Source organism: Lutra lutra, chromosome 2 (assembly GCF_902655055.1).
Source record: "Lutra lutra chromosome 2, mLutLut1.2, whole genome shotgun sequence".
Classification (NCBI taxonomy): Eukaryota; Metazoa; Chordata; class Mammalia; order Carnivora; family Mustelidae; genus Lutra; species Lutra lutra.
In genome coordinates this window covers 62,589,704-62,606,458 of record NC_062279.1, presented here as the reverse complement: position 1 = coordinate 62,606,458, position 16,755 = coordinate 62,589,704, and the positions used below count along the sequence as shown (strand labels likewise).

The window sequence follows — 16,755 nt, the reverse complement described above, 5'->3', positions numbered from 1 at the left end:
TTTGCTATCCCCTCCGTCTCCTCAGGAGCAAAGTGGAGGAAATTGTGAATTGTGTTCCCCAAACTCATTTTGAATATTAATTTCATTAGAAAATAATACCAAGCTTCATCTTATATGTGCTCAGTGACTTTATCCTGTGTGTCTGTTCTTTAAGAAGACATCAGTTACATATTTATGATTCAATGTCCTTTGTTTTTTATGTTTGATTTATAGTAGTTGATGCCAGATGAAAGAAGCCATGGGATCTGTCACATTCAAATGTTAGCTTGAATACTTTTTGCCAATTTATTTTACTGTAACGTTGAGCTAATCTTACCCGTTATTGTGAGTTAAAAGTAGGATTTATTTACTTAATACTGTCATTTTCTAAGTATAATAGTGGACTGAGAGTTAGTTAAAATGTGGACATTTACATCATCTTTTCTACTAAACTATACCCAAGGTAATACCAGTTCATTTTAAGAAGCAGCAAACTATGAAATGCAAGTAATTGCAAGGATCAGAAATCAACTTTTTGTTCTGTTTATCCTGTAATAGCAAAGACAACTTTGTAATTATAAGGATACCTAAGAATCTTTTCTTATTAAAAATCAACATGAGTTATTCCAAAATATATATTATATGCCACTGCAGTTATGCAATTTACTATAAATACCCACAGCATAAACCAGCTCTTTCTAAATTGAACAAATTAAGTAACCAAGTCTCAAATCAAGGAGGGTTTTAGATTTGCAGAGTAGTAGACATCATAGATGATGCCTGGGGATATCTTCCATAAGAACGAATTTAGTCCCACTAACTTTGATGATTCTACCAGTTTAGCAATGTGTGTTTGTTTTTCTACTTGAATTCATAAGTTGCAGATTAAACTAAGCATGTGGTAATACGCTACAGATATTTTTATACCCCTAATTTAGATTCAATCTTTTTTTTTTCCAGTATTTTCTATCCAGCTGAGTTTTATGCTTTTAACCTTCCTCTTTTCAACAAGGTAAGTGATATGGTATCTCTTGTGGTTGTTAGTTTTTTAAATGACAAATCGTGCTATTTACTTGGCATCTGTGCCACTGTGCTAATCTAGTGTTTCTCTCATCTCCTGATCATTCCATCTTCCTCCTGCCACCCTTGGGTTGTAGACATCCTGAAGGGTTTGTCCGTGGCCCTGTGTCACCTGCTCACATCGTGTGCTTAGGTGGCCTCCTCCATTCTGCTGGCTCGAGCTGTCAGCTTCCTGCTGTTAATTTTCATGCCGAGACCTTGCATTCCAATGTTTTTCCTGAGTTCCAGCACTATTTATCACTAACCATTTAGATATCTTCACCGGTCTTCAGAAGACATCAGTCTCCAGATGAAATTAAATTTTTTCCCCAGTACTGCCTCTTTCTCTCTCATTTCTTTATTGTTAGTGGGATCACCATCCACAGAGTTACTCAGACTAGAATCCTTTGCATCATTATTTTTTAAATTTTTAAAAAATATTTTAAAATATTTAAAATATAAATATTTTAAAATATTTTAAAAATACCTTTGTAATTTTTTTTGAGCTCTCAAAGACACTTCCCTAATTCGGGCTCTTGTTGCCTCTTTTCTCCCTGGACTATTGTACTAGATATCTTATAAGTATCTTCATTTCTAAAATGAATTTTTCTTATGTATTTCATACTGCTTCTAATAACTCAAAGTTCTCATAATAGTCTCTTATCATAATAGCATCATAATAGCTCTTATCAGAGATCTTCAGTGGTTCCAGGACCTGTAGAATGAAGTTCACTTTGGGGGTCTAAGTGAACTACTACTAGCATTCAGCCTAAGCTTCAGGTTGAGGTAAAATCTTTGCTGTTCCCTGGAGGAACCTTATGCATTCTCATTTCTGCTACTTGCTTAGGCTGTCCTCATTAAATTGGTCTCTATGCCCTAGTTCACCTTTCCTATTCTTAAAGGCTCACCTCTAATACACCTTCTTCTACCAAATCGTACATTCAACAGATAATACTTAAGCCTTCTGTACGAGGAAGTTACCACAGTGAGTACCACAAAGAAGAGATGATTCTGACCTTGCATGAGTTTATAGACTAGATATATGTCTGATAACTAAGAGTCCTCTCAGTGGACAGGGAGCCAACCTGTAGTCAATTCAAAGAAGAAAGCACTTCCAGAAAGAGTGGTAGAGCCAGGCTTCATGGAAGAGATGGGATTTGACATGAATTATAAAGAATGGCTAATTATTCAGCAAACCAGCAAAACAAGATGCAGAGAGAAGCTTCTTGGTGGAGGGAAAAATAATGCAAATGTGGGACACACGCACACACACACACACACACACACACACACACACACAGAGTGGGACAATAGGAGTAGAGAAAGATTAAAAAATAATAACAGTAACTAGAAAGGCAGGCTTAGGCCAGATTGCTGGGTGATGGCAGTGAGTTGCCACGAGGGAAATGGCCTGGGTTTTTTTTTTATTTGGTTTGTTGTTTGTTTGTTTGTTTTTGGAGAGAGTGTGTGTGCACATGCACACGGGAGCAAGGGGGCAGGGGCAGAGGGAGAGAGAGAATCTGAAGCAGGCTTCACGTTTAGCACAGACCCTGATGCGGGGCTGGATCTCAGGACGGTGAGATCGTGACCTGAGCTAAAACCAAGAGAAGGACGGTTAACTGACTGAGCTGCCCAGACGACCCAGGGCCCGGGTTGTTTTTGAGATCTGAAACAGTGGCAGAGCAGCGTTGGGTTCAGCCCTCGCATTGGGCACTTGGCTCATATGGCGCTCAGCATTGCAAGAGGCTGATTATAAACAGTCAATAAAAAATTATTAATTGGTATAATCGGAACCATTTTCCCTAGCTTGTGGTGATTTATAAAGGAAGAGTAAAGCCTGGAGCCATTAAGACATGGAGAAAATGTGACTTAATTGGGTAGTGTAGGAGTCAGAGCTATTTTAAAGTTCTCTTCGTAAATGGTCTGTTATGTCGCCCTAGAAAAGATGTTTGCCTTTCCCCAGCTGTTTGTGTGCTGGTCCTTGTGGCAGAAGTAGAGCCACTCGTCCTGTCCTTGTCAGACTGGGTAGGATGCAGGTGTCCTGTCTGTGGCTGAAAACATGCTGAAAAGCACAAAAGAGCCGCTGCTGGAATGGCTGAAGGAGGGCTGGGGCGGAGATGGTGTCCCCACTGGTTGAATGGAAAGTGAGAGTTTTCAGTGTGGAGGAGACTGGATTTCCATAAGGCCTTGAGATCTTAAGACCCTATTATTCTGTGAAGTTCTATTGCCTTTGGAACTTGTTCAGCTGTCAGAAATGCGCCTTCTTTAATAAACAGCAGACTAAGGAAGGGCTATCACTGTGCTCCTCCCACATTAGTCCATTAAAAACCAGGGGTTTTTGAATTGAATAAAATTCAGAAGATGGGTGTATTTTTGTTTTTTGTTTTTCACTATGAGAGACCTCATTTGTGCCTAAGGATTTTATTGGAGTAATAAAAGATACCAGTGTTTACTGAGCCCTGCTCTACAGCAGGCACCGTGCGAGGGACCATACATACGTTCTTTCATGAAAGTCTGACAGCAAAGACTAGGATTCGATACATTCTTGTTGCTGTTTTGCTGATGAGGACCCATACTTAGAGTAGTTTGGTTTAATAGCTCTCCTAAAATCAGAATCTAGTAGTTTAATAACAGATGGCAAAGAGTATGTGTGGAATTGAAATCCATTTCCATTTGACATTTGCCCACACTTTTTCCACTGCACTAAACTATTTCAATTACTTTTAAAATTCTTAAATGCTTGTTTTGGTTAGGGAATCTGTAGAGAGTATTTAACTGGATGCTTAAGTTTACTCACACAAGCAAATTAGTCAAAGACACCAAGAGTGTGAACTAGGACCCACTGGTTTATATACTCTGTTGAGTTTCATTTTCTCTTTCTACTTTTTGTTTCTTTCTATTTAAAATTAGTGAAATTGGCCTGTATTTTCTCTCTCTCTCTCTTTTTTTTTACCGATTCGCTAAATCTATAACCAGTCCAGATATTGATACAAAAATCTCAGCATGGAAATCAGTCTTTCTTTTTTTATATACAGTATGCCACTGACCCCTGATGATGGAAGTTTAGCATAAAGCAGGAGAGACCCAGCCAAGAAAATTCAACTTTCCTACAATACTCCTCCTACCTAGTTAACATTTCTTAGATTTACTGACCTGATGTGTAAGCTTTCTGGTGTCTGACATGTGAACTATGACTTTGAGTATTTAAAACATATTTGAGAGTTACTACTCTGCATTCTTATTTATCAGCAGAATAATGTCAGGGTTAAAAATTCCAAGTCTAGAGTCAGACAGATATGAGTTTCAATCCTACTTAATAACTTTGTGACTTTTGTCATACCTCATTACTAAAATGGACATAGTAGCAGGACCTACCTCATAGAGTCATTTGGTGAACTGAATAATATGCACATAAAGCCCTCATCACAACACCTAGCATATACTAAGTGCTCAATAAATGTTAGTAACTGTCAAATATTATACCAAAACAATTTAGCTATATTATTGCACAAACTAATGATGGAAGAGAAGAAATTAGCATTTCTAGCTTTGTAGTACATTCTCTTTGATGTTACACTGTCACAGATGCTAGGAGACGAGAGTTGATTCATCAAACCGAGAGTCAGCTATCCATAGTACCCTGTCCATAGTCTGCAACCTGGGGAAGCTGTCAGAGTTAACATAAAATGTTGAAAAGGTTAGAAAAAGAAAGCAATAATTGTGAGCTTTAAAAAATACATAAAAGACAATTTGGAAAGCTGATAACTGGAATAATAGAAACCCAGAGTATCACTGGAGTGACAAAAGAAACTACTAGGAAAGGGAAAAAGAAGAAAACAAATTTTGAATATTTGTATAGGTGTTTTCATCCCTATCTCAGTACATTTTTAATCAGGTGTCTCAATCGGCCGCTCACTATAGCCCTGGGAGGGAGGGAGGTATGGGAGGGGACAAAGGAGGATAGGAGGAAGGCAGGTATTAGTATTAATGGTAAGTCTTACCATTTCAGACATGAGGCAACTAAGCCACAGAACTCTGGGTAACTTGTTCAGTGGCATACAGCTAATGACGGATGAGGGCTTCTTCTAAAATTACATAAGGACAAAACACAGGTACAGAGGTTAACAAAAGAAAGTATTTCACATGGACGTTTCCTCCTCTAAAAACCGTGGGCTTAGACAGAACTCTCTCAGAGGACCTTTTCTGCTCTACATTCTGTGATTCTACTAGTAAAACCTTCTGACATGTTTTCCTTTGTGAGTACTGCAGAGAAAGGCAAGATAAATATTATGTGGAAAACACTGATTGAAAGCTTTGTAAAAGAGCATAAAAAGACCAGTTGGGAAGAAAAGGAAATAAACATCTCAAGGGAAGCCAAAGTGATCAAAAGAATTATAAAAACAGGATAAAAAGAAAATCAATATTAAAAAGAGATAAGGTAGAGTGAGAAGATAAATAGTAATGTGATTCCTTTCAAGAGCATGAGCAGACACAATAGAGACGTTAATCACTGAAAATAATTATAGTCATTACCACTTAAATAAAATGCACAGGATGCTTCCTTTTTCTGGGGCTTATCCTGACTTGCTGCCCTTGGGCCGCCTCTTGACAGAACGTGGCCGAAGGAAGGGTACTGATTGAGGTGGCCGCGCTCATCCACCAAAGTGTGTGGTGGTGTTTCTGTTTTCTTGATTTCCTTCTCAAAAAGCAGGCTCGTCTCCAGTTCGGGGCAGCCTCCTGACTGGCGATGTGTGACTTTAGAGAAGCTGTTTGCTCTTGTTGTGCTTCAAGTTCCCTTTCCGGAAAAGGCAGGAAGTGGCAGTATCTAAGGCTATTCCAAGAAGAAGGAAATACTGGGAGTAGGGTGCCTAGAAGAAGGCTCAGCATTTCCTGCTCCTCCTCAACATGGATGGAGGCTTCGGTGAGCATTTGCTCTGTTGGCTTTCCCCATGGCCCGGGGTAGGGGGCAGGCTGTTTCTCTACTGATGGAGTGTTTAGGGAAAATATTGTTTTTAACCTCAAGCGATCCATTTTTATGGGCAGATACTCCCTCCCCACCATCAGACCCTGTGTCAGTAGCCCTGTAGGGCAGGGTTCCAACTCAGATCGGGCTGGAAGCTTCCCTGCACAGGCCTAGCTTCAGACACCTTGCCTGAAATGGGACAAGGGAGCAGGTCTTGCAGATACCCTCCCCAGCCGCACTGTAATCCGTGACTGCCCACGCCAGATTAAATCAGAGCCTTTTCCCCCAGAGAGATTTTGACACACTGGAAATGCACTACGACCTGGAAACAAGCATGGTAGCAAGCAGAGCGAAGTTCTCTAAAGGAGAAGTGTATTGCTGGACTCTCTTGGAACGAAGCAACTGCATAATCCAGAGGCAGCAACAGTGGGTTATAAACAAGGGCCTTTGTAGCGTCACCAACACCAAGCACAGGTGGGCCTTCATTCCTGCAGAAGGGGTTTAGTCACTGTGAACTGACTCTGTTTCCTACTCCCCGATCTGCCTCTTGCAAGTTTTCCTGATTTCTTGGGTCCCCGGCTTCAGCCTTACCTCAAACTCTGGACGAGCAAAGTGCCTCATGCCATACAAAGCAAGTAAAATCTCGGGGCACCAGTGGCTCAGTGGATTAAACCTCTGCTTTTGGCTCAGGTCATGATCCCAGGGTCCTGGGATCAAGCCCCACATTGGGCTCTCTGCTCAGCGGGGAGCCTGCTTCCCTTCCTCTCTCTCTGCCTGCCTCTCTGCCTACTTGTGACCTCTGTCTGTCAAATAAATAAATAAAATCTTAAAAAAAAAAAAAACTTAAAAAAAAAAAAAAAACAAAGCAAGTAAAATCTCTGACATAAATTGCCTCTCCTTTCCCATTCTCTACCTGGAAATTTTCCGTATTTTTCACTCACCCTGTCTTCTTCTGGAAGGAAATAAGCCCTCTCAGGCTAATCCCACAGCCTGCGCCTCTGGGACCTCTCTAAGGACCTGGTTTCATCAGTTGTTTCTACCCACTGGGTCTTCACTTTCTCTGCATGGTCATGTTCAGATTCCCATGACCTTTTTCTTTTCTTTACCAAATTTCTTGAAAAAACGGTGCCCTCTAATACAAATTCTGTTCTCTCCTTGGCCTCCTGCCCAGACCCCATTGGACCGCCTCTTCCCTTCCCTATTTCCATTAACACCCTAGTGCTCCTCTTAAGCCTGTGTGCTGGAAGCTTCTCATTTCTCTTTAATTCTTTCTCCTCTCTCAAAGTAACAGTAACAATAAAAAGATCAGCTAGCTTGAGTTAAACACTTGCAGTGTGCCAACTTCTTAACAAACACTGGCGTTTATCCTCACAATGACCCCTAAGAGGCCAGCAGTATTATCCCCATTTTCTATATAAGCGAAAGAATGGTCTGGATTGAAATTCAGGTGGGTCTTCCCCCAAAGCCTGTGCTCGTAAGCTGCTGGGAAGGAATATTTCACAGAGTGACGTCAACAGTTGACAAGTTCTTGTAATTCTGTCTTCATGTCTCTTACCAGCATCGCTGCCTCTCTGTGATTCCTCAGGCCCTTACAGCTTTCCACTTCCTGTGTGGCCTCATCATAGCCAGTCTTTCTTGCACCACACTGGGTGGTTATTCCTCCCAGCATCTGTAGCCCGTCTTGTCAAGTCCACACTCCTGGTCACAAGCCAGTGTCCCTACACTCAAGTCAGCCTGGAGTCTATTCTTTGCCAACTGCCCCCTTGGCCCCCAGATTTCAGTCTCACTTTCCCCTTAGCTGAAATACACACCCACCCATGTCTAAACCTGTCCTTTAAAGCCCAGCTCAATGGTTATTTCTTTCAAGAAGGTTCTCTGTGTGCTCTATCATTATCCCCCATTCCCTGCCAAGCTTGAGATAATCCTTTTCTTTGGTGCCATAACCCTCCCACCCACTCTTTTTCTCTCTTTCTCAATCATATACATATATATATATGTATATATATGCCTACATGATGAACAAAAGGATCAAGGAATATGTCAGCTGTGTAGTTCAATGTTTAAGAGGAAGAGTGACAGCACAATATAAATATGATAATAAAATGTGGGAACAGTAAGCCAATCTTATTATACTCAAGTAACACATATCCATGAGAATTCTCAACTTTGGTAAGACACCAAAAACTGGGAAGTTGTTATCCAAAAAGACCAGATCAGACTAGTTAGGAAGCATGAGTACACATGACTTTTCAGAGGAAAGAACACCAAAGGACAATTTTCATATTCTCTTAACACAGGGGATGAGCAGGAGAAGGAAGAAGCCCTTCTCCCCTCCAGTGAGTATATATAACAAAGAAAACAGGATGTGTGGATCTGTTTAGGGAAGATTTTTCTTCTAATGAAAGTTATATGTGAGGATGAGGTTGCTAAGGAAAGTGGTGGGATCACTTTCTTTAGAGATCCGTAAAAATTGGATTGCTTGTTATATCCACAATTGTATACATAGAGTCATGTTCTGGAGCATTTTCCATTTGCTAACTCAGGGCAAGGAATGAACAGACTTACTATACCTTCAAATCCTGATTCTGCAGGAAGGAATAGTTTCTAACATATCAAGTACACTAACAACAACATTTCTAACCCTTTGGCTCCAGGTTCTCTAAATCTTTTTGTTCTAAAATAGAAAATCTGAATGTGAAATTCACCAGATTGACCCCCATAACATTTAATGGATTTTGGCTAAGTGAGATTTTTTTTTTAAATGCTTAATATATTACATAACAGTAGTAGAACATAGCAGTTAAGAGCATAGGCACTTGAGTGAAATAAGTCAAGCAGAGAGAGTCAATTATCATATGGTTTCACTTATTTGTGGAGCATAACAAATAACATGGAGGACAAGGGGAGATGGAGAGGAGAAGGGAGTTGAGGGAAATTGGAAGGGGAGGTGAACCATGAGAGACTATGGACTCTGAAAAACGATCTGAGAATTTTGAAGGGGTGGGGGGGTGGGAGGTTGGGGGCACCAGGTGGTGGGTATTGTAGAGGGCACGGAATGCATGGAGCACTGGGTGTGGTGCAAAAATAATGAATACTGTTATGCTGAAAAAAATTAAAAAAAAAAAAAAGAGCATAGGCACAGAAGCTACACTTGATTTAAATCCTGGCTCTGTCACTCTCTAGCTCCGGGGCCCTGGATAAGTGACACAACTTCTCTGTGCCTCAGTTTTCTCATCTGTACATAGGGGTATTGTATCACCGACCTTATGGGTTAGTTGTCTTCAAATGTTATAGACCTTAGAGGAGTATCTGATACACAGTAACTGCTCAAGGAATGAAAACTTGTAATTTTTACTGAAACACATGATGCTAAATCTTTGTTCATACCAGGTATTCCTGGAAAGGGTGTGTGCTGCCAGAGAGGTATGCTGCTTCTTTATGCTGCTTTTTGAGAGAAGCAATTACGGAGATACGTTAACTCTTTCTGGCTGCTGGAATTAATATCAAGTGATAGCCTAGTAACTTTGCTAACACAGGTCCTCACTGCATGATTTTGCAAAGCCCTACATCACAGCCTGATTATGTGATCTCCAGAGACCTCCACCACACATTTGTTAGAGCAACTTTATTTTTAATAACCAATATCTAGATACAGTGCTGCTGTCCTTCCATAGGTGAATGGTTAAACAAATTACAGTCCATGCGTATCACGGAATGCTATTTAGCAATAAAAGGAATAAACTATTGGTACACACAGCAACTTGGATGAATGTCCAGGGAATAATGCCAAGGGGAAAAAGCTGGCCCCAAAAGGTTACACATCCTTCCACACACAGAACGTTTTGAAATGAATTTTTTTGAATGGCTTGGTGGTTGCCAGAGGTTAAAAATGGGGGATGAGACAGGGGGAGAAGTGGTGTCCACCACACATTTTTAAGACTTTTTCTTCATGGATAAATGACTCAGGAATGATTCTCTAAAAAGAAATTCAGACACTTCTCTACATTTGGGCATAGAATTACTTCTGTCACCAGGATTGATCAAAAGGATGTTAACATGAAGGTAGGTACTACATTTGATTTAGGATGTGTTAAGTAGGCTTTTTATATAAGTATTTGTAAAACACTCTTTTTGCCCGTAGGAATAATTCGGGTTTCACACCAGCAGACACTGTGGCAATCATTTTCTGTTCTACGCACAAATCCCTCACACTGGGTAAGTGATTCACAGAATTAAAAACCAACTGCATATTATCCTCAGACAGTTACATCTTACGATTTTGAAATTTAAGCAGCTCTTCAAATTAAATGGAGTGGAGTATCAATCACTCTGTTAGATAAAGAACAAAAGGTTCTTTATCTGTGAGATGAGGATGGGTCATTCCTTTTAAATACCATTATTTGATTGAACCAATTTTTGAAGGCCTAAATTTAATAGTGTAGGATTTAGCTTAATTTGTAATTATGTTTGTGGTTCTCATAAAAGAGTTTCATTGTAGTATGTGAACATTACAAGCTGGGGGGGAAGCAGTGGCAGGGATGTGGTAGGATGAGGAACTTCTGAAAAGGAATGGGCAAAAACTGGGTTTTGGAAGGCTCTAAAGTTGCCCCTGGAAAATGTTAACTTATTTTTTTGGAAGCTTGGAGCAGGGTAGAGAAACTGTTACTCTAATGTGATATTGACATTAAAGTTCATTTCAGAATGTTATTTCAATAAGAAACACAATATGGCTATCATTAATTCAACCTGATTAGCACCTAAACTGAAATATCTGTGTATTTAATGGACAAAAATAGATCAAGAAGAAAACTGCTGTTTTCTACTAAGTTTTATCCTGTGTAGTGGCATTATCCCGATAACCTGTCCAGGCATCTGAATCCATGTTTTTAGTCATTAAAAGTCATTAAGAAATCAGGAACCTTCTGGAAATATTTATCATTCACAAACTCCTTGGGGTAGTAGACACATTGTGGTAAAAACTCACTTTAAAAATTTCTTTACATTTTGGCATGAGACTTAAGAGAATGAATAATCAGGGCGCCTGGGTGGCTCAGTGGGTTAAGCCGCTGCCTTCGGCTCAGGTCATGATCTCAGGGTCCTGGGATCGAGTCCCGCATCGGGCTCTCTGCTCAGCAGGGAGCCTGCTTCCCTCTCTCTCTCTCTCTCTCTGCCTGCCTCTCCATCTACTTGTGATCTCTCTCTGTCAAATAAATAAATAAAATCTTAAAAAAAAAAAAAAGAGAATGAAAAATCATGACATTGCTCTATCTGTTCATGTTAAAGAAGTTCAGTCTGTAAGCTAGAAAATGTTTCATGATGTTTTTACTAACCCTGAGCATATTTGTTTATAGAATCTATTGTCAGTCCTGCCAAATTTGGACAATGATTTCAAAATTGGACAAACTCTTTAAGGAGCACTTGCTATCTAGGCCTCCATCTTATTTGAATAAATGATAAACGGCTGACCCTTGAATAATGCGGGGCGGGGGGGGGGGCTTAGGGGAACCACCCCCCGCCCCCGCAGAGTCAAAAATCCATGTATAACTTTTGACTCCCCAGAAACTTAACTACCAATAGCCTACTGTTGATGAGAAGCCTCACTGGTAACAGTCAACTAACACATATTTTGTATGTTACATGTATATACCTTGTTCTTATAATAAAGTCAGTTAGAGAAAAGAAAATGTTATAAAGAAAATCATAAGGAAGAGAAAACACATTTACAGTCCTGTACAGGGTTGATCAAAAAAAAGATCCACGTATAAGCGGACTCATGTAGTTCAAATCCATGTTGTTCAAGTGTTAACTGTACTGAATATCTACCTTGCAGTATTTCCATTAGGCTTTCTTCGTAGTATCATCAAACTGAAGTTGAGAGAGCTTTGGAATCCCCATTCCAATCCTGACTTTGTGACTCTGGACAAATCACTTCACCTCCCCTGAATCTTAGCTTTCTCATCTGTAAAATGGGGCAGCATAATCCTCACTTTACAAAGTTTATTAAGATTAAAAACAAAATGTGTTAAGTACCTAGTACAATACTTACACGTAATAGATAGTCAGTACACGGCAGAACGTGTGCAGTCGTTGCACTGTGTGTAGACTGCTACGGACTAAATTCTGTAACCCACCTAGCTGTTGTTATCAGTTATTATTAACTCTATTACTTACAACTGTATTACCATTTCCGGGGTCCAGTCCCCTGGCCCCTTGCCCTCTGGATTTTCAAGTAATAGGTGTGGTTTAATTTTTGACTTCAAAGAAGTCATCTTGCCCTCCTACCGCCCCCCATGCTGTTACTGTGCTGCGATGGCGCGTGCTCCAGGTCTCCTAAAATGTAAGGCACTGTTATAAAGGTAGGGCGTCCAAGAGCTGCCTGATGCCTCAGATGTCCAGAGACAGGGATCCAATGAGCCCATGTCCTCAGCAGAGATGCTGAGCACGGCGGCACCAAGTACACTCCCGCATTGCTGCATGGGCTTTAAGCCCCACACGCTCCGAAAGGTCTGCTTTCCGAAAACACAAATGGATGTTTTGTCTCTCTACGATGTTCTTCTGAGCTGGAGCTGGCCTTGGGGAGCAAAGAGCTCAACCCAAGAAGCGTACTGCAGCAACATCAGTGTTCTTTCCTCTTCTATAAGTAAAACACCTACCCATCAGATCCTTTACTTGTTTGTCTTTTCATTTTTTGTAATCTCAAAGCGATGTTCTTCTCTTCTTGATGCTTTCTGAAACCTGATTTTCAGGTAAACGGGTGCACTGAACACCCATCAGAAATAGCTGTTTTGCTAAAAAGGGCTGAGTTAACTTGACTTTTGTCTGCGTATGTACTTTATTTCTGCAGCATTCTCCCCTGAAGTAGGTCCTTAGATCCTCCAGTAAGATACTAGTGTGGTAGCTAAGTAACCATACAGTCTAAATCCTTTGTTACTTAAATAACATGATAGCCTTGAGGACTCTTAGAATTGCAAGACCGAAATACTTGTCCTCACTCTTCCACTGAGACATCCCCAGGCTTCGGTTTCCTTAGCTCTTAGTTTCGAGAATTTTACTTCCACCTGACTAGTCTATCATGCCTTGATCATACCTGGCTTCCTTCCTGCAGGCTCCCAGGTAGCATTTATAAGTATGACCTCTTTGCTGCTTATCTCAGTGAGGCGCCATGGATAGTCCTTGTTCCGGCAGCGCCCTTACTTCCTGTAGCAAGGGGAGTTCGGCTCAACATTGCTAGAATGGACTTGGTAAGCCCTATAATTTCACTGCATCCATTTTCATAAAATGCATTGCGTGCTCCCCTCTCCTGGTGACCTGACATCACTGGTATAGAGGATGTGCCATGAGAGTCGCCTGAGCTACAGGCCAGTAATTACCCTAAGGGAACTCTTGTCTGCATGGAAATGAAAGAACATCCGATTCCAGAAAGCAGGGAACGTATTTCAGATCATATCACTCAGAGTTATACTATCTCTCACCTCTCACACAATGATGAAATACAATGGATTATAATATATCTATTTGGCATTTAGAAAAAGCATCTATCCCTTCTTGAGATCACTATCAAAATATTTCTTTTAGCGATTTTGTACACACACAATAAACACATGTAACACCTCCGATAGAATACATTAAGTAAGCCTCAGGAAATACCATTCAGTCTTATATACAGTATTTGTATTTAAGAATAAATCATTGTAGGCCAAGTGGTACCCAGGTAACTAATGAACCAAAGATGAAAACTCTCGCTTGAGAAGCCTTCTGAATATTCTCTTATACACACGCTTCAGTTTACTTTATTGTTCTTGCTTTTGCTCTGTCTCCATCTCTCCAGTATACGTGCGTCTACACAGATGCTAAATTTGATTCATTGCTTTTATTAGTGCATTTGCCATTGATTGATTAGTTCTTCGTATTAGTACTTTTTCTATTGATTGATTGCAGATGAAGTGACTATTTGACCTTTAATTATGAGGCTTCCTATTGAAAATGACATTGAGCTATGGCTTCACATAATCCATCTGGAAAGCCTGACATGATGCCATTCCCTGGAGTTCGTTCAGGAAGAAAGAGGAGGCCTGAAGGAAGCACAGAGCTATCACTGTGCTTCATCTAAAACAATACTGCAAGGCTTGTTTGCTGCTCTCCTCGAGCTTTGGCTCAGGGTTGGAGGTAATTTTATATTTTGTCAAGACAGCATCACTTGCTGTAGATTGCCATAAAAGCCATGAACTCTCCCAAAGTCTTCTCTAGTTTGGTGCTGATATTTGTATAGTGATAGTCTGTGTCATTATAATGACAAGATATTGTACATAGCAGAGATGGAAGAACAGCTTGCACCCTCGTTAACAATGGCTCAGTGCACTGTCAGTCAAGAGATCTCATCAAGAAAGAAATTCGATCCTGGACACTCTATGGAATTAGTATTTTACTTTTATTTTATTTACCTTTTTCTCTTGAGTATTCAAATCACTTTGCTTATCTGGAGTTGCAGGATGTGTACAAAAGCATTCTCACAATACCATGAAAGAGAATGTTTCAGGGTGTTTGAGGTCCTTAAGTGTATGTTTATGTTCATTTGTCATGTTTTTAAATAGCAAAATGAAAGCACACACTCTCATGGCGTGTCAGCTGACTATTGGCAGTCAGTCGTGAGATTCTCAGTTGTGTCTTCTTTCCAGAAACATTTCTGAGTTGGAAGAATGCCATGGAAATTTTAGAGTATCATGATCAATGCTTATTAAAAGTCCACTGTATGTCTTACCATTTGTAGACACCACACACAAAGATGAATCAAGGCAGGTATTCCCTCACATTATTTACCCTTCGTTAATGAGGCCACGATTGCAGCTACACAGCTGAACTGTGACAAGAAACCGAGCACTAAGCAAAAGGAATATAACTTTTTGCTAAGGCGTGGGACTCTGCAAAGAGTGGAACGAACATATTCCTAATTCTAGTCTGGATCCAACTTCCAATTCTCTCACCGAAAGCTGAAACAAATCACGTAACTGCTGTGGGCCTCAGTTTCCTCATCTGTGAAATGAGAAGATGGACAAGACAACACATGACATTCCTCCCAGGATTAAGTCAGTGCTCTGTGACTGATATTTCTATTCTTTAAGAGAACAGTTTCCCGGGGCGCCTGGGTGGCTCAGTGGGTTAAGCCTCTGCCTTCAGCTCAGGTCATGATCTCAGGGTCCTGGGATTGAGTTCCGCATCGGGCTTTCTGCTCGACAGGGAGCCTGCTTCCTCCTCTCTCTCTGCCTACCTCTCTGCCTACCTGTGATCTCTCTCTCTGTGTCAAATAAATAAATAAAATCTTAAAAAAAAAAAAAAAGATAACAGTTTCCCTGCAGGGTGTGAAAGAGAAAAAAGTTCATAAATAGTTATGTAAATAATGTTACAGTATTACACGAAAGGAAATACGGCTCTTGCCATATTCCGAAGAGTTTCACCAGAGAAACAGAATCTGCAGAGGATCTTATTTGCAGTTTTACTTGGACGCTGTTTGAGAATGCAACAGGACTACCTGTCCCTAACTTGGGCTGGAAAGATCATTTAATAACATACACGTTATTTTCTCAAGAGGAAATGGGATTGAAATAGGAAAGTTTGCATTTCTGTAGTTCTTTTCCCTTAAAGCTTATCTGTGACTCTATTTGGCATAAAGAGACTGTTGTCTTAATAAAACTGCCCCACAATTGGGAAGCACTTTTTAAAGCATTGAGCTCATTAAATCCCAAAACCTTGAATATCAGCAGGTCAGTAATTGTCTTATTTTGCCTGCAAAGAAATAAAAGCCTGGAAAAATTTTACAAACATCCCAGATGGTATAACTAATAGAGACTGGAGTCCCTGCCTCCTAACTTCCAGAACTGTATTGGATAATAAGATATGAAAGCACTTTGAAGACCAAAAAGTACTGTCCTGATTCCAAATATTGTAAATGTGCAATCTCAGTGTGCATTTGAAATATGTTGTTAATTGTTTAAAAAAGAAAATCACTTTTGATGACATTGCTACTTATAAAACAGTTTAAAAATACTTAATATCTATAATTGTTCCCATAGGCACGAATTTCCATGTGGCCCAGGCATAAACTGGCACTCATTCCTTCTACCTTCTTTAGTAACAAAAAGCTATATTCTGCCCTTCCCCAATATTCATCTGTTTTGTTTTTTAAATTCCACATATGAGCAAAATCATATGGTATTTGGTCTTTCTCTGACTCAGTTACTTCGCTTAGCATAGTACCCTGTAGTTCTATCCACGTCATTGCAAATGGCAAGATTTCATTCTTTTTGATGGCTGAGTAATATTCCAGTGTGTGTGTGTGTGTGTGTGTGTGTGTGTGTACACATGTACCACATCTTCCTTATCCATTCATCTGTCAGTGGACATCTGGACTTTTTCCACGATTTGGCTATTGTGGACGTTGCTGCTGTAAACATCGGGGTACATGTGCTGCTTTGAATCACTATGTCTGTAGCCTTTGGATGAATACCTAGTAGTGCCATTGCTAGGTCGTAGGACAGTTCTATTTTTAACTTTTTCAGGAAACTCCACACTGTCTTCTAGGTGGTTGCCTCAGTTTGCATTACTACCAACAGTGTAAAATAGAGAGGGAGGCAAACCATAAGAGACTCTTAACTCTAGGAAACAAACTGAGGGTTGCTGGAGGGAAGGTAGGCGGGGAGATGGGGTAACAGGTGATGGGCATTAAGGAGGGCACTTGATGTAATGAGGACTGGGTGTTC

At 40.3% G+C, this 16,755-nt stretch overlaps 1 protein-coding gene across 2 annotated transcripts in view; it reads left to right on the top strand.

The window, feature by feature from the left end:
• The window catches only part of SLC10A7 (solute carrier family 10 member 7), a 253,644-nt gene that overhangs the window by 215,025 nt on the left and 21,864 nt on the right, over window positions 1-16,755 (top strand). For both annotated transcript variants that reach the window (XM_047717579.1, XM_047717580.1), the window contains exons 9-10: window positions 940-991; window positions 10,143-10,216. In XM_047717579.1, coding sequence (XP_047573535.1) covers window positions 940-991; window positions 10,143-10,216 — 126 coding nt within the window. The remainder of the gene's footprint in view (window positions 1-939; window positions 992-10,142; window positions 10,217-16,755) is intronic.